Here is an 18,870-nt window from a genome sequence, read left to right on the forward strand (position 1 = left end):
ACAAACAGGCATGGGAAGGTCAAATGCACACTGTGTTGGTATAACAAGAACTTATGTAATGGCAAACCAGAACAGAGGTCACCAGCAAAGACTCTAATAATTCCCGACTGAAAAAAATAGGACTTTGCCACAGGTTTTACAGTAAACAAAAATGCCACCCAACCTACTACCCGAGGAAATCAAATATTTCAACGAGGAGTGAGCAATGCATTTCATTCGTGCATAAAAGGAAACCTACTGAACAAAAGTTATACGACGTCACTAAGAACTTGCCCTTAGCAGATACAAAACAGTACACTCTAAAGAGCAAAGTCAGCAAATAAGAAACTTGATATTATTTGGGGTGGGGGGAAGAGGAGGGACTATACATGATTTTTCAAGAATCAAACAAAAGATGACAAAAAACAATTTGAAAGTAACTAAGAATTCCCCCATAGAAAAACTGAAAATGATTTTACCCCTCCTTCTCCCCAAAAAACAAAGTCAAAAACAAAAAAATCCCCAAAGCCATAAGCTAAATTACTTTTAGTCACAGACTTTACTCTATTTAAATCTTCTTTCTGCGGCCAGGAAAACAAGAGAGAAAGGTTTCAAATAAGCAAAAGGAAAGATGCGCTTATTTATTTATTGAAGTGTCTGGCACTTGTCATCGTTGTAGTATATGAGTGGCTAATAGCATAACAGAACACTTAACATCCTTCTCCCCCATTACTTAAAGCTGCACTATACAGAGAGTATACACAATCTGATGGTTAGAGCCCCAGATAAGCAAAACACTTAAGGACTTAACTTGGGACTTAGACCCCTGAATAAGAACGGAAGAAGATGCTTAAGTTGTCTGCTGAATTGGGGCCAAAATGCAGAAGTATTTTACACAAGCTAGTTTTCACAGTTGTGATGCTATAGACCTTTTATGGGCCAACTTTGAGCGAATCCTAAAGTACCATCCTTTTGCAAGTGAGGCACATAGATGTAAGCAGTGTCAGGATGAGCTCCAACCTGACATCTGGTGGTGAGGTGTGGCAAGTTGTGGAAAAGAACTTCAGGGGCCGATCTCATTTGCATAGGCACACCCACCCCGCCTAGAATGAGGCCATAGCTGCCCAAATGGTCACTTTGGCTGCTGTGGGATCCCCAGTGTCTCTGTTATTGGGGCAGGAAGAATAAATTGTTATTACCCTGATTATGGGAACTGTGCTTGGAACTGTACTTGGCCTTTTGTTATGATGGAGGGACTCACCATCAACTAAGTAGCACTCGCTAGGCAAGGGTCATGGGTTTTAAAATTCTGTGAATTGAGAGAGGCTGGGGACAAGTATTAATACTTGGTGGCATGGGCCCCTTGGTGAGGGCCTTACATGCTAATTGCACTTCCTCCTCTCTCCACTGTGGAATATCAGAGCTAATTTTGATTCCATTAGGAGTCTAGTTACAGGCTGCTGAGCTCACTTTGGGCTAATGGTGCACCAGCACTGAGGCTCCCCTACTACAAGCTGAATTTACCAAAGAGCTGAACTGACTAAGAGCAGAAATCACTGAGTGTTGTGTTAAGTAGTGGGGGAGCCTGAAGATATATTGTGGAGCAGTTTGCAGGATGGCTGGAGTGCCTTGTGGACAGGCTGGTGGAGCAGTTTGTAGGATGGCAGGAGCTGTTGGTGGGATGCAGAGCAGTTTGTGGACCGGCTGGTGAAGCAGTTCGTGGGACGGTGGGAGCTGCTTGTGGGCCGTGGAGCGGAGCTGAGCGAAGGAGTTCGTGGGGCGGCTGGCGGAGCGAAGTGAAGGCCTATGGAGCTGTGGGGCGGTCAGCTTCAGATCATGTAAGGTGCCTCTTATCCCCGTCCCATCTCCACCCAGGTTGGGAGGTAAAGTTCCGCAGATAAACTTTTGAACTCTGGGGCTGCCCTGACCAGGGACAGAGACTTTTGGGTCATTGGACTTTTGGGACTTTGGGTGATTTTGGGTTGCTGGACTCAAGAACCAAAGGGAAAGGGGCATGCCCCAATTTGCTTGGGGTGGGCTTTTTTGCTCATGGGTTGTGTTATGAATCCGGTTGGTGGTGTTTCCCCAACATAATGCCACTTTGTTTCTCTCTGTTATTAAAAGGCTTTTTGCTACATTCAGACTCTGTGCTTGCGAGAGGGGAAGTATTGCCTCTTGGAGGCACCCAGCGGGGGTGGTATATATTTGTCCCAGGTCACTAGGTGGGGGCTCGAGCCGGTTTGCATTGTGTTATTGGAATGGATCCCCTAGATATTGAACCCGGCCCTTGTTGCTGCCAACTCTGACGGGCAGAAGGGTTACATTTTTAGGGGCTCGTCCGGGATGCCTGGGTCAGTACCCCTCACAAGCACCTGTTGAGTGATCCACTACATTGGGATACAATTTATATATTTTTTGTTTGTGCTTATATTTTGAGGAAATTACTGTTTGTATAATGGCTAATATGTCAGGTTTGTTGGGCCCTGGCTCAGCAGCTTCTAGCTCAGAGGCTGCAGCCTCGGCTGATGATTGGACAAAAGCTCTGGGGCAAATATTGGAAGAGGTTGTGCTGTCCCATGCTGCGTCAAGCTCTTGTCGTAAGTTAAGATTATTTGCTGGGGAGGAGGAGTTTGAACCCTGGTTAGAGCATACCACTGAAATGCTGCAAGAGTGGGTGGTACCAGATGCAGAAAAGCGAAGATGCCTCATAGAGAGCCTTGGCGGCCCAGCATTAGATGTGATTCGCACCCTGAAGCTCATTGACCCTGGGGTCAGTGTGAAGGACTGCCTAGAGGCCCTTGAACACAACTTTGGGAGCGTAGAGGGCCCTGAAGACAGCTACTGTAAGTTCCTTAATTCCCGACAACAAAAGGGCGAGAAGGCTTCAGCCTACATACAGAGACTGGAGAGACTGCTTCAGAGAGCTGTCATGAGGGGAGCAGTGACTGCTGAGCAGATGGATCGGACCAGACTGGCTCAAATTGTACGAGGAACTCAGTATCAGAACCCGATTCTACTTCATCTCCAGCTTAGAGAACGACAGGAACATCCCACAAGTTACTCCCAGCTGATAAAAGACGTCAGAGAGGAGGAAGAAAGGCAGGCTGCCAGTGAATTTTGGGAAGCCCAAACATCGGATCCAGCCAGCACAACACCACTGCAAACGGCCAGTGTACTGATGGTGAGCACCAGAGAGGAACTTGCCCAACAAATGCAGGTCCTGACGGAACGGATAGCTGAGCTGCAAAGTACCGTTGACCGAGTTATGACTTCCAGGAATAAGAAGCCTCAAACTGTGGCGATTGAGAAGCCCGCACTTAGAGCCACCATCCCACCCAGGCGAAGGGGGAAGGGTCAGTTCTTCTGCTACTGATGTGGTCAGGATGGACACAGTGCTGCCAAGTGCCATAATGAAGAAAACCCCTCCTTAGTGTATGGAAAGCTGAGAATCAGTTGGGAGAGATCCGGTAGCTGCCAGAGGGTCTGGGGACAGGGACCCGCCAGGTCTGCAGGATTTGAAGATTCCCCCAGAAAAGACTGTCCAGCTGGGATCCCTGCAGGACTGATAGGGCCTCGAGCAGAGGTCACGGTGAAGATTGAAGGGGTGCAGTGTAAAGCAGTGCTTGACACTGGATCTCAAGTGACTATTATATTTCAGTCATTCTACCAACAGATGCTTAGGCACCTGCCTATACAGCCACTGACTGGCCTTGGCCTGTGTGGCCTCAGCATGGATGAATACCCCTACCAAGGGTATGTCATAGTGCACCTGGAATTCCCAGAGGAGGTTGCTGGGGTAAGAGAAGGGGTAGACATAGCTGCCTTAATATGCCCTGACCCTAAAGGGACTTCTGATGTGTCTGTGCTGATAGGGACCAACTCCAGTCTCTTCAAGGTACTCGCGGATTACTGCAGAAGGCGGGCTGGGGACCAGTACCTGAATACCCTGCTGATCCATACGCTTTGTGCTGAAGCCTATAGGAAAATTGAGAGCGCTAAAAGGGACACATCTGAGCTACCGCTTGGGGCACTGAAGTACGCGGGCACGACCCCCTTAGTAGTGCCTGCAAGGACGCAGCAAGAAGTGCTTGTCATGAGTACCTGTCTGAAAGGCAGTAAATGGATGTTAGCAATGATAGAGCAGCCGATGGGAGGAGAGCTCCCTGAAGGAGTGCTGGTCCCCAGTGGAGTCATAACTCTACCTGCTGTAGCCCAGGAAAGGGTGACTATACTGATTGCTAATGAAACGAGTTGTGATGTTGTTGTGAAGCAAGGACAAAAGATAGCAGACCTCTTTGAGCCTGAGTCGATTGTAAAACCCCAGTGTGAAACTCAAGTTCCGACAATAGACCCAGCAAAGTTTGACTTTGGAGATTCACCAGTGTCCGAGGACTGGAAAGATCGCCTGAGGAAGAAACTTTGTGAAAGATCCAAGGTGTTCTCACTGCATGAGTGGGATGTGGGATGTGCAAAAGGAGTAGAGCACAATATCAGACTACATGACTCTCGACCTTTCAGGGAGAGATCTAGGAAGATTGCTCTCTCTGAGATGGAAGATGTGCGACATCATCTTCAGGAGCTGGCTGCGAATGGCATCATTACAGAGTCCCGCAGCCCATACGCCTCACCCATTGTGGTAGTCCGTAAAAAGAATGGGAAAATCCGGATGTGTATTGACTACCGCACCCTAAACAGCCGTACTGTGGTCGACCAGTACACTATGCCTCGAGTGCAAGATGCCTTAGACTGTTTGCTGGGAAGCCAGTGGTTCTCTGTGTTGGATCTTCGAAGTGGATACTACCAGATCCCTCTGGGAGAAGAAGATAAGGAGAAGACAGCCTTCATCTGCCCATTAGGGTTTTATCAGTTTGAACGCATGCCCAAAGGGATTTCTGGAGCACCTGCCACCTTTCAATGTCTCATGGAGAAAGTTGTGGGAGACATGAATTTACTGCAAGTGTTAGTTTATTTGGATGACCTGATTGTGTTTGGAAGAACCTTAGAGGAGCATGAAGAAAGACTTCTTAAAGTGCTTGATAGGTTGATATGGTCTGAAGCTTTCAATTGATAAATGCCAGTTCTGCAGAACCTCAGTGAAGTATGTGGGTCACATCGTGTCCCAAGAGGGTGTGAGTACTGATCCTGATAAAACAGAAGCACTCACTGCATGGCCGCGTCCAAGTAACTACAGAGAACTCAAGACCTTTCTTGGATTTAGTGGCTACTACCGCAGATTTGTGAAAAACTATGCTATGATTGTAAAGCCTCTGAACGATCTTACCAGGGGACATCAGTCCAGCAAGAACAAATCTAAGTCCAAGAATAAGGGGAGGTCCCCAAAGCCTCCTGTGCAGAGACACTATGGCCCCTTTGAACCATTTGGGCCACGGTGGGATGAGAGATGTGAAAGGGCTTTTTGAGAAATCATTACTTGCCTAACTCATGCTCCAGTCCTAGTTTTCGCTGACCCAAGCAAACCATTTATCCTGCATACTGATGCCAGTTTGGAGGGTCTGGGAGCAGTCCTGTACCAGGAAGTGGAAGGCAAACGTAAACCTGTAGCCTTTGCCAGCCGAGGATTGTCTGATAGTGAAACTCGCTATCCCACCCACAAGCTGGAATTTTTGGCCTTGAAATGGGCCATCACTGAGAAATTTCAAGACTATTTGTATGGTGCTCAGTTCCAGGTGTGGACAGACAACAATCCACTGACGTATGTGTTAACAAGTGCTAAGCTGGATGCTACAGGGCAGAGATGGGTGGCCACCTTGGCTAGCTATTAGTTCAGCATTCAGTACCGATCAGGGAGAAGCAATGTAGATGCAGATGCATTGTCCAGGCGTCCGCAGGCTCCAGAAGTTGCTGTGATACCCTCAGATGGAGTGAGAGCTATTTGCAGTGTGAGTCGCCGAGAGCCAGAGGCCCGTGAGAGCCTTCAGGGATGTGTTGCAGAAGCTTTGGGCCTGCCCCCTGAATGCATGCCTTCTGCTTCAGTGAACTATATTGCATTGGACCAATCTCCTTTGCCCATGCTCAATGCGGCTGACTGGCAAGAAGCCCAGAGGCAAGATATTGACATTTGTGATACACTACTTGCCAAAAGGGAGGGGCGAAGCCCAGCTGCGGTTGTCCCACCTAACCCGGAGGGTAAACTACTATTGAGAGAATGGACCAAACTAAAACTGATTCAGGAAGTGCTACACCGAATGACCACTGACCCTTTACAAAAACAACAAGCACAACTAGTACTGCCAAAAAAATACAGAGCCCTGGCCATGAGGGCCCAGCATGATGACTCTGGGCATTTAAGGATGGAGAGGACCCTGGAACTTATTCGTAGTAGGTTCTATTGGCCCTGAATGGCTGAAGATGTTCGCAGGAAATGTGAGACTTGCGCTCGATGTGTTCAAAGGAAAACTCTGCCCACAAGGGCTGCATATCTCAAGAACATCACCAGCAACAAACCTTTGGAATTGGTATGCATTGATTTCTTGTCTGTAGAGGTAGACAAGAGGAATGTTGGGAACATTCTAGTAGTGACTGACCATTTTACACGGTATGCACAAGCATATCCCACACGTGATCAGAGGGCCACCACCGTTGCTCGAGTATTGTGGGACAAATATTTCTCAGTCTATGGATTCCCAGCTCGGATACACTCTGATCAGGGGCGGGATTTTGAGAGTCACCTTCTGAAGGAGGTCCTGAAGATAGCAGGAATTAAAAAGTCTAGGACAATGCCTTATCACCTCCAAGGTGATCCTCAGCCAGAGAGGTTCAACCGAACCCTATTAGATATGTTGGAAACTTTGCGACCAGAGCAGAAGGCAACCTGGAGCCAGCATGTCGCATTTCTGGTGCATGCCTACAATCCCACAAAGAACGATGCTACGGGAGTCACCCCATATCTCTTGATGTTTGGGCGAGAACCAAGATTACCTATAGACTTGTGCTTTGGTGTATCAGAGGATGGAGATAGCTATGAAAACTCATCAGCAATATGTATCCCGACTAAGAGAAAAGCTGCAGGATGCTTATCGCTTAGCTACCGCTGTGGCTCGGAAGAACGCAGACCGCAACAAACATCGATATGATGCTAGAGTGCATTCGCAGGAGCTCCAGCCGGGGGACAGTCCTGCTGCGAAATTTGGGTATTGGTGGCAAACACAAGATAGCTGACAGATGGAAGGCAATACCTTACCTGGTGATGGAAAAGCTGGGAGATCTGCCGGTCTACAAGATCAAACCTGAAGATGGTCCAGGGCAAATAAAGATGGTGCATAGAAACCTTTTGCTCCCTGTGGGGGAATTGGTAAGCACCCCTTATGAGATGGGTCATGACAGGGCAGCTGGGCAGAACAGAGGTGCTAGACCAAAGCCACCATCCAACACAGACAGCGTGCCCTGTGCAGCTAACTTACCCCTATTCTGCACATCTGAGAGTGAGTCTGAGGAGGAAGACACAACCCTGGTGTATCCTGGGATGGAGACAAGATTTCAGTCTCGATCAGCTGAACCAAATGAGAGTTTTCCCTCTTCCGCCCTAAACCCCATGGCGGAATTATTTAGGCCCCTTTCTGACACTCCGGTGCTGCTGATGAGACCCCCCTGTGATGACACACACAGGTTATTGGACATTGGAGACACACAGGTAGAGGATGTCTTGGGCACCTTGGACCCTCCAGCGTTAGAACTAGGAGTGCAGGGGCCTACGCCAGTAGCCAAAGGACCCTCCAGGGAAGCCTCTCCATCCGTCACTCAAGAGGATGTTCCCCCTACCTCAGCAACAAAGATTCTCAATGGACGAGACAGGGTGATAAGACCAGTGAAACGGTTAACTTATGATGCACCTGGGGTGACTAGTGAGGAGCCAATACATTTAGCACACAGGCTTGTGGAAGCTAAAGTGGGCTTCCTGAGGCCCTTTGGAGGAAACCAATGAATTGGTATAAAGGGAGTGTGATTTGTCGGGACGACAAATTCTCGGCTGGGGGGAGGACGTAAGCAGTGTCAGGATGAGCTCCAACCTGACATCTGGTGGTGAGGTGTGGCAAGTTGTGGAAAAGAACTTCAGGGGCCGATCTCATTTGCATAGGCACACCCACTCCGCCTAGAATGAGGCCATAGCTGCCCAAATGGTCACTTTGGCTGCTGTGGGATCCCCAGTGTCTTTGTTATTGGGGCAGGAAGAATAAATTGTTATTACCCTGATTATGGGAACTGTGCTTGGAACTGTACTTGGCCTTTTGTTATGATGGAGGGACTCACCATCAACTAAGTAGCACTCGCTAGGCAAGGGTCATGGGTTTTAAAATTCTGTGAATTGAGAGAAGCTGGGGACAAGTATTAATACTTGGTGGCATGGGCCCCTTGGTGAGGGCCTTACATGCTAATTGCACTTCCTCCTCTCTCCACTGTGGAATATCAGAGCTAATTTTGATTCCATTAGGAGTCTAGTTACAGGCTGCTGAGCTCACTTTGGGCTAATGGTGCACCAGCACTGAGGCTCCCTTACTACAAGCTGAATTTACCAAAGAGCTGAACTGACTAAGAGCAGAAATCACTGAGTGTTGTGTTAAGTAGTGGGGGAGCCTGAAGATATATTGTGGAGCAGTTTGCGGGATGGCTGGTGTGCCTTGTGGACAGGCTGGTGGAGCAGTTTGTAGGACGGCGGGAGCTGCTGGTGGGACGCGGAGCAGTTTGTGGACCGGCTGGTGGAGCAGTTCGTGGGACGGTGGGAGCTGCTTGTGGGCCGTGGAGCGGAGCTGAGCGAAGGAGTTCGTGGGGCGGCTGGTGGAGCGAAGTGAAGGCCTATGGAGCTGTGGGGCGGTCAGCTTCAGATCATGTAAGGTGCCTCTTACCCCCGTCCCATCTCCACCCAGGTTGGGAGGTAAAGTTCCGCAGATAAACTTTTGAACTCTGGGGCTGCCCTGACCAGGGACAGAGACTTTTGGGTCATTGGACTTTTGGGACTTTGGGTGATTTTGGGTTGCTGGACTCAAGAACCAAAGAGAAAGGGGCATGCCCCAATTTGCTTGGGGTGGGTTTTTTTGCTCATGGGTTGTGTTATGAATCCTGTTGGTGGTGTTTCCCCAACATAATGCCACTTTGTTTCTCTCTGTTATTAAAAGGCTTTTTGCTACACTCAGACTCTGTGCTTGCGAGAGGGGAAGTATTGCCTCTTGGAGGCGCCCAGCGGGGGTGGTATATATTTGTCCCAGGTCACTGGGTGGGGGCTCGAGCCGGTTTGCATTGTGTTATTGGAATGGATCCCCTAGATATTGAACCCGGCCCTTGTTGCTGCCAACTCTGACAGGCAGAAGGGTTACATACATAAAACTAAACAGCACTTTCTGAATCTGACAACAAACACATTTCCAACAGTTCTGAGACTGAACCTGATTGAAGTAGTGTAAGGGCATTTCAGCAAAGGGGATTTTGTATTGTTTTATTTTCAAGTATCTTGAATGGTGGAACTACAGACACCATTTTGGAGTCACTTTTTCAGATGAGTACCCATGGGCAGAGCTACTTTCATAATTTCCTTTTCTTTGCACTCAGAACTTCTGTTGTAGCGGAATGTCACAGTTTTCAAAGCACAGAAACACCATCTTTTACAAATGACAGCACTATACGGTTACAAGGTGGGTGAGATAATATCTTTTATTGGCCCAATTTCTGCTGCTGATAGAGACAAACTTTCAGGCTACACAGAGCTCTGCCTCAGGTTTGGGAAGAATGCTTAAGAGTCAGGCTATGTCTACATGGCACAGCTTACAGTGGCACAGCTGTGCTGCTAACGCCTTGTCGCTGTGAGATATACAGTGTGGCTGCTCTTTGTTGAGCTCTCTCCTGCTGAAAAAATAAAACCACCTCCAAGAGGACAGCTCTACAATCCCTGAAATCTAACCACCAGACAGCGATCAAACCAGCAAACAAAGGGGGCACCATTGTAGTCCTCAACCATGATGACTGCGTGAATGCAGCCAACCAATAAGTCTCCCACACCACCTACTATAAAGAACTCAAAGAAGACCCCACACCACAATTTACCAAGGAATTTAAGGATATCACCAAATCCTTCCCCAAACAATTCCAGGAGAAATTCTACTACCTCATCCCCCACAAACCCACCCCACTGACCTTCTACATGCTTCCCAAGATACACAGACAAGGGAACCCAAGCGACCCATTGTATCGGGCCACAGCACTCTTACTGAAGGAATACTAGGACTCATAGAAACCATTCTGTGATGGGATATACTCCCCACACTAGTCCTGAGAGGGCTAAATTAGGCCAGGTGGGCCCAATCACCCAATTAGGCAGCAAATGAGGAAGACTGAGGCTGAGTAGAGAGCCTTGATTACAAAGAAGCCCACCTGTGAGGGAACAGGTGGGGCTTTGATAAAGTCTGGGAGCTGATAACAGATGGAGGTAGCAGAGAAGTAGGCTCCAGTCACTCCCTGGGGGAAAGGAGTGTGTGTTTGGAAGCTACAGAGTGTAAGAACCCAGGAACTACAACCCAGATCTGCAGAGCCTGGGATGTCTGATATTCATGCAGTGCCACTGGAAGGCCATGCAGAAGGACAGCCAGGGAGCACTGTGGAAAGTAGGCACTGCAGGAAGTACCACCCACAAGACCCAGAGTGTCAGTACCCTGCGGCCCTCTGACTGGTCAAGTGTCCCTACTTAACCACAGGGGTTACTCCAGGAAGTTGTGTGGGCAGCCATACAGACCTTGGCTTGCTGCAATGCCAGACTTTGCCTGGTCTCCAGTCTCTCCCTTCAGCCTGACTTCAATCCAGACTCCTGCCTCCAATTCTAGCCCCGTACTGTCTCTGATATCCACTCTCCGACTTCAGCCTGACTCTGACCTTGATTCCTCCCTATCGATTCTAAGATGGTACTGCCTCTGATCTCCGACCCCATCCTGACTCTGACCCTGACTCTTGTTTATGGGACCTGGCCTTGCAATTCCTCCAACTCCTGCCCCAAAACTCCCATCCCTGGGGGGCAGACCTCCGCCCAGCTGTTACTGCTAGGCCTGACCACCTACACCCCGGTCCCTTACACAGAAGCAGGTAGCCTACAGTTACTCCCTGGAAGGAAGGAGTTGGAAGGCTGGTAAACCCAGAGTGGGGAGGAAGCCAGACATGTAGGCAAGGCTCAGGGAAAGTGGCAAGGTCCAGGAGCGAATAGACCTTGGCTGCTGATTAGAGGGACTCTGAGCTGGAACTCAGAGTAGAGGATGGGTCTGAGTTCCCGCACCAGAGGAAAACTGCCTGAATCTGTTCTTAAGAGACTGTTATACCCCAGAAGGGGAAACCTCTGAGTGACCTGGCCAGAGGGCCAAGTCACGAAGAGGCAGCAGCAGCTCCTGGAGCGAAAGAGGGGCTGCAGACAGAGAGAGAGGCAGAGAGATGGGGTGCAACCGCAGGAAGGGGCGTCGCTAATCCCCAGGACAGCTAAGAGGAGGCTCCATCCTAGCAATGAGTAAAGCACCCCCACCACACACCCTCAACCAGTCATCACACAAAGGGCTAGCTTCTTCCAGGACACAACCAACTTCCTCCACAAATTCTGCAACATAAACAACCTCCCTCAGAACACCATCCTATCCTTGCCACCATGGATGTCACTTCTCTATGCACCAACATTCCTCACAATTACAGCATCGCTGCCTGCCTCAAATATTTAAAAGACAATGGACAAGCCTCAGAAATCCACCCCAAACACATCACCAAACTCATCCATTTTATCCTCACTCTCAACAATTTTACATTCAACAACAAACACTTTTGTACTAGGATGGCTCCCCAATATGCCAGGCGCTTCGTGGGCCACCTTGTAGAAGGATTTCTGGAAAAATGCACCACAAAACTAACGATATACCTGAGATATGTCGATGATATTTTCATCCTCTGGACAGATGACCAACTCCCTCATAGATTTCCACCAAAATTTTAACCACCACCACTTGTCCATTAAACTCTCTCTGGAACATACCCATGATAGCATCAAATCATGGTCTTAATAAAGAGACTGCATTTATGGCTTATTACAACAATCTGTAACCACTCACTCCCCTCTTTGTCCTATGACTACAGAGGTGTTAACACTTCACCCTGAATGGTCCCTTAGAATATGTTCAAACTACTTATGTTAAACTATCTGTTTGATAGTGCATTTAGCTGATACTAAGGCTTTGCCTACACTACAGAGTTTTGTCAAGGCAAGTTAAGCAGACAATCAAAAACTGGTATAATTACAACACCTGTGCATGTTCACACAATGCTCCTTTTGTTGGTGGAGCATGTCCACAGTTGGTACTCTAGCACTGACAGAGAGCAGTGCACTGTGGGTAGCTCCAATATGTTTGCATGGCACTGATGCGTGTCCCATTCCTAGCCCGTATCCAACAAGCAAGAGAAAGCTGACTGTAGGTATTGAAGTTCCTACGGCTGGAGAAGAGCTGGGATTGCACAGCCTCCTCTCTCCACAGTGCCAGCAGATCCAACAACTCAGGTGTGCTCCAAGTGGGAGAGCACTTGCTGTGTGGAGCCACCATGGTTAGCAGGGAAGATGCAATGTGAGCTGTCCACACTGAGCAAACAGGAAGTGGAATTTCAAAAATTCCTGGGCCTTTAAGTGGGGTACGGGAGCAGGGGCGCTGATGCCTGCATACCTGACTGTGGGGCAGCCAAGTTCAAACTGTTGACCAGAGTGGTCAGGATGGGCATTGTGGGACCACCTCCTGGAGGCCAATTATAGCGACATCCCCAAGCAGAGTGTCTACACGGACACTTTGTTGGTACAACTTTGCCGCAAAAAGCTCTATGCCTATCATTTTATTTTGTCAGCAAAGCAGGAGAATTTTGTTGGCAGAAGGAACATTGCAGTGTGTACAGCTCCACTGTTTTGTCGATGAAAGCTGACTTTTTTGTCAACAAAACTTTGTAGTGCCTAAGTATCTTTCCCAGACCTGAGGAAGAGCTCCATGTAGCTCAAAAGCTTGTCTTTCTGACCATCAGAAGTTGTTCCCATAAAAGGTATTACCTCACTCACCTTGTCTCTCTAATATCCCGGGACTGACACAGCTACAACAACACTGTAAAGCACTATAGAGTTTCTCTCTGGGGTACTGTCAATAGTTCATTCATTTTTTTACTATCTTTCCCAAAGCTTAGTGTCCAGGACAATCACAGCCAGACCCCATGAATGTTGTTCCTTCACTTTACCAGCAGTGGGACTGTAGGTTTTACTGTTCAGAATGGATCTGTCCCCCCACTTAAATGGTGCATACACAGTTAGAAAATTGTATTCTAATTATTTGAGCTGTCAAGCCAACAATATACATATCACAGAGTGTCCTTATTCTAACATACATTTATTTACAAACTTTCATTATATTTTGGTGATGGCTATGAATATTCAAAGCACTCTTTATGCACTCTTTTTTATTTTGGGAAGGTGACTAATTTGTTCAGTCTTCTGAAGAAGGTGGCATAAGAGGGAAATCTTTAGGAATATTTTTCTGGATGGTGACTATTTGTGCTCAGAATGGTAGAGCTGATGACTATCTTCAGTTTAAAAAAATTACACTGAGAGTCTTAGAACCTTACACATTAGAACATTTCTTTAAATAAATATTTACCAAGATCCTTAATAAGAGATAATGCTTCCCATGATATAAATGCTCCACCACCGTCATCCATGGCTCCCTGCCCAACATCCCAGCTGTCCAGATGTCCGCTGACCACTACAACCTAAAAATGCAATCAGAAAAGGACAGTTATATGAAAATATCAAACTAGATAAGTCATACAAGGTGCTTCTACCTATTGTGGTACAAGCATTCATGGGGTAGATATGCCCCATGTTGTCTAAAGATTTTCAGAGTTCTGCTTTTTAGTTTAAGACACGCATAAATCGAGGACCACAGTACTTGCCATACTGGCTCAGACCATTGGTTTAATCAAGTCTGGTGTCCTATATCTGCTAGTGACTAATAACTAATGCTAAGTGAAAGGTTTAGCCCCTCACTGCATGCCTAGTAATCTTTAGTGATCAATTTAAACTCTTAAGCATGAAAACCATGATTAACCTTATTTTAGGATGTGTAACTAGTAAATATGTACTTAGATTGTAGGGTCCCCCAGGCAGACACAGTGATTTTATAACACTTTTGTGCAATGCCAAGCACAGTGAGGCCATGGTCTATGATTGGAGCCCCTCCCTGCATGCTACCACAATATAAAACACCACCACCCATCTACCCCCATCACTGTGCCAACCTCCAGCACCATGTAGTTTCATAATTACACTAGTCAAATGGAAATTTTAAAATAAATAACATATGAGTTTAGAGATTTAGGAAGACCCTTAAATTATTATAAGTAAATATTTGTCAATATTATCCAGTTCTTTCTGATCCTTATAACTAAAGTATTTAATTCTAATATACTATAGCTGTGAATATCTTAGGTTGGCTACACACTGCAGATGAAATCTACCCTACACAAAGCCTGAGTAACAGCTTTGAGCAGGAGACAATTGCTTTCAAACATTTCAACTGAAAAAGGTATCCACCAACATATTTAGAGATAGGGTATGCAGTACATGTGGTGACAATGACCATCAAAAAAAGTGTCAAGGGTCTCTGGTATGCAGACTTCATGAACTAATACTGCAGCTAGATTGGCATAGGTTCATTACTGTCCACTGGATCAGTGATCTGCAAACTAAGAAGATTTTAGAGAAGAGATGTAAGAGCTCTGAAGGAGATGTTAACTTTCTAGAATGTCAAAAATTGTCTGTGCCACAACTTTAACATGGCCATAGCATTTTAACCAACAATTGGTTTTGGAAAGATAAATATTCACTCCTGGGAAATATAACTTCTGGCTGAAGTGAATTGAGTTTAAAGTTTAAAAACATATTGAAAACTGACGTAATAGATGTAATGCCTTAACTTCAGCAGTGAAAGAATGCCTCACTAACACAGGATGATGTTCCCTGGCAACAATCTCTACACAAGAGTCTGATAGGGAATTACTTCTCATTCCTCTGAAATAACATATATTGCAACAGCAGGAAACTTTGAATGAGACAATGGTATAATCCCTTTTGGATTACAGAATCTAATCACAAAGCATCTCTCCCAGCTTCAGAACATTATGCCAAAACAGGCTAAGGTTCAAGTGAATTGAGAAAGTCAGAGTATTTTATGGATGAACTTTTACTTATACTAATGCCAAGAATAATTAAGTAAATGCAATCAGTGTACTTCTAAGAAATTTTACAGTATACAACTGACTTTTAACCAACTACTTCTACAGTAACCACGGTTATGGAGAGTCCCTCTAGGAATTCTCTCTGCACTGTTCAATGGTTATACACATGAACACACATTTATTTTGATTCGTAAAATATATTGTAAAAGGTGACCAAAGCTTTAGGCACTTTTGACATAAGTTACAAAAAATGTATAGCAACTCAAGCTATCAGCCAACCTCCACTGAGAGCTTCTCCAACCAAACAATCCCCAGGACTCTCACAAAAACACTATGCCCGGCCATCCTGATATATGCCCATCCAGACATATGGGTAAGGGTTACAGATGGAAACATTGCTGCAGGGAGTTCCCTTTTAAAATAATATGGCAGTCATTTGAAGTGGCTTAGGGGTCTGTGGATGCATTTGTGGACTAAGGTAGTTCAGGCTATCAAGAATGTATGATAAATGAATTTGTCACATACCTTTCCAATTTGTCACATAGCTGTCACCTCCACAGATGTGCTACATACTTTGTATATGTACATACATACAAAGATTTTTAAATTTGCACCAAATTTCCATATATAACTGTCTGCTGGTGCAGATAGAACGTAAGCATGATACAATGATATAAGTAATCTATTCAGTTTCACTAATAGAGAAACCACAAACATCTGTGTAAAATAGCACTGGACTACATGCACCAATTCTATAAAGATATTTTTAGGATTAGATAGGTTTCCATGCAACATGACAGTCTGAGCTTTGGCTTTTCTGCAGTTTCACAATGAAGGAACTTTCTTTCTACCACAGAATCCTTATAAAGGGCAGTAGGGAAAGAGAAATGAAACACAGGAAATGTTATTCTATTTTCTTGCAGGCCAGCATTGTTGACTGATACCAGATGCCTATCAGTCATATACGGAATTCCTATAAATCAGGCTGCACTTAATATGAAAGCTAGGCAGAATCGCTATCTAGCCATACATCCATCAGAGCACTCTCCTTTTCCACGTCTGAGTGCCTTATGACACTACAAAACAATTCTCCATGCCATATTTGCTCAGACCTACTCCAGTCATTATGCAAAAATTGTTTGTAAGCAAAATGTCAACATCTCCAGTAGGAAGATAAGGTAAAAGCTTCCATTATGTGTGCCACTTTCAGACTCCTCTCAAGAAACCCTCTCTTGACACTGATACTCTTCCCAATTACCATCTTGTCTCAAATCTTTCCTTTTTGAGCAAGGTGTCTCTAATAGTTGTGGTAGAAGGGACTCTGCTGTTACCTGGAGTCATTAGTTTAGGCAATGTGGGTAACTATGCCTAAAGTTAAGGTTGCTCAATCACTTGGCGTGAAGTTTTTCCATGCCTTGTGTCTGTTTCAGGCTGCCTTTTTTTTTTTTTTTTTAATTTCAGCTAAAAGTGCTCAGCAGTTTCTGAGAATGAGTCGAGGGGGAAATGTATTGTTTTGCCCATATTGAAATATTCTTACAGTTTCGTTAAAATGCTCTAGAGCCTCCGTGCTTTGGAACAGAGGCTTGAAATTAGGCAGGGGAGGGAGAGTGGCCTGATATCAGGGATGTGCCTTTTGCTGCCCCCATGAAAACTTCAGTTGACACATGTTCAGTAGAGACTTGTTAGAGTTGGAAAGCTAAATTCTCCAAACATTCTGTCTGCACTGAGCATGCTTCAGTATGGGGCTGCAGGACTTTCCTTGCGATGGCTGGCATGGCACCCTGACTGAAATGCAGTGGGTTGACTAGATGAGGAGAGAGCATGTATGGGTGGCTGGGATGAGGAGCCAAAGGTGGAAGTGGGGCAGGAAGGCCATGGGCAGACAGGTCGGTAACTGAGCCCTGGTCTACACTGGGGGGAGGGAAATCAATCTAAGTTACACAACATCAGCTACGTAAATAACATAGCTGAAGTAGAAGTTCTTAGATCGATTTACTGTGGTGTCTTCACTGCAGTGAATCAACGGCTGCCACTCCCCCGTCAACTCCGCCTGTGTCTCTCACGGCGGTGGAGTAAAGGAGTCGATGGGAGAGTACTCGGAGGTCGATTTATCGTGTCTAAACTAGACGCGATAAATTGACCCCTGCTGGATTGATCGCTGCCTGCCGATCCTGGAGATCCTGGCCAGCTGCTCCCGGGAGCCTCCTGCTTGCTGTGCAGAGCAGAGTGGGAGGGGAATGCTGACGTCAGGGTACCCTTCTCCCCCACTCCTTTGCCCTTTTACCCTATCTCTGCACAGCAGGGGAGGGGGACATGACAGGGCTCAGGAGTGGGATGGAGGAAGCTTGCTGGCGGTTGCTGCTTGTCTGAACAAGCAGGCTTCAAACTGGTGAGTTCCAAACTACTTAAAAGGGCAGCATACTTAAAGGGACAACACATCTCTTTCTCTCACACACCACATTGTCTCTCTCCCTCTCACACACAACACACTGTCTCTCTCTCACACTTGCATGTTGTTGTTGTTGTTACTTCTTGATACTTCCTGCAATGCACATATATTCTCTGTAATTTTATTCTTTCAAAGAGTGTTATTTTAGTTTTATGACTGGTCTATGCATTTCATAATTTTTATTTCTCTCTTATGCTTAAATTTAATTCTTTGAGTTTTAAGTTCTAAAATGCCTAACTTGTCCTGGCTGGAGTAATTATCCCTATGACAAATTTTTAAAAATAAATATTTCTATTATATCTAGGTTTTTTGTTTCTACTGGTGGCACACATCCATACATTACCTTGATATTGGTGCACATAATAAAATTCATTCTGCACATGGATGGAAAAAATTAGAGGGAACATTGGTCTGTAACCATTAGAGGTTACTCCTCTCAGAACCTGGAATAGAACTCAGGAGTCCCAAGTCTCTGCATGCCTCTGCTGTCAGCAAATAGACTGTGCCAGCAGGTTTCATAACTATATCTCATCCCCCTTTAGTGGCTGATCAATATACTCACTCAACTACTGCTGTCAGTGACTCTCATATCTTAAGAGGCAGAGGTCTGTGCTGTGAATCTAAAAGGTTCTAATCATGCTGATGTATCATCTTGGAGTCAATGGATGAAATCTGTAGTTTTTTCAGTTTGATTTTTAAAAAAAAACTAAGAAATTAGATACCAAAAGCTACAATAGAAGAATGTGATAGTTGCAAATTCAATCACTCATAACTTAGGAAGTACCAGAATTGCTTGTGCAACCTTAATTGTTGGTCCCCTTGTCGTATACACATTAAAATAAGGTCTTTAATTATATTACCATATTTTTCCCCACAGGAATCTTCCACAAGAAATCAGAAAATTTGCGAAGTAACTTCCATATTGGCACACCAAATGCAGTTTTTTTGTATGCAAAATATGCAGGTTCAATTTTTGAAGGCAGCTTGAGAAAATTCAGATCACTAGATTCAATTCAAAAAAGTACTTAAAAATTTCTTTACCCCCATTTCAGAAGTCCTTCCCCCTTCCACAAATCAAACCAAACATGATACTACTGTATTTCATAGCTAGGACTTAAATATTGTTAAAACAACTCCTCAGATGGACTCTTTGCCACTTCCTCAGATGGAGGAACCCACTTACAAATTGTGTCTGTGTGTTTAAGAAC

The 18,870-nt window shown here is 45.7% G+C and overlaps 1 protein-coding gene across 5 annotated transcripts in view; it reads right to left on the minus strand.

Moving 5' to 3' along the window:
• CPQ (carboxypeptidase Q) overlaps positions 1-18,870 on the minus strand; it is a 263,180-nt gene that overhangs the window by 82,100 nt on the left and 162,210 nt on the right. For all 5 annotated transcript variants that reach the window (XM_073330508.2, XM_073330507.2, XM_073330509.2 and 2 more), the window contains exon 5: positions 13,635-13,746. In XM_073330508.2, coding sequence (XP_073186609.1) covers positions 13,635-13,746 — 112 coding nt within the window. The remainder of the gene's footprint in view (positions 1-13,634; positions 13,747-18,870) is intronic.

This window comes from Lepidochelys kempii, chromosome 2, assembly GCF_965140285.1.
Source record: "Lepidochelys kempii isolate rLepKem1 chromosome 2, rLepKem1.hap1, whole genome shotgun sequence".
Classification (NCBI taxonomy): Eukaryota; Metazoa; Chordata; order Testudines; family Cheloniidae; genus Lepidochelys; species Lepidochelys kempii.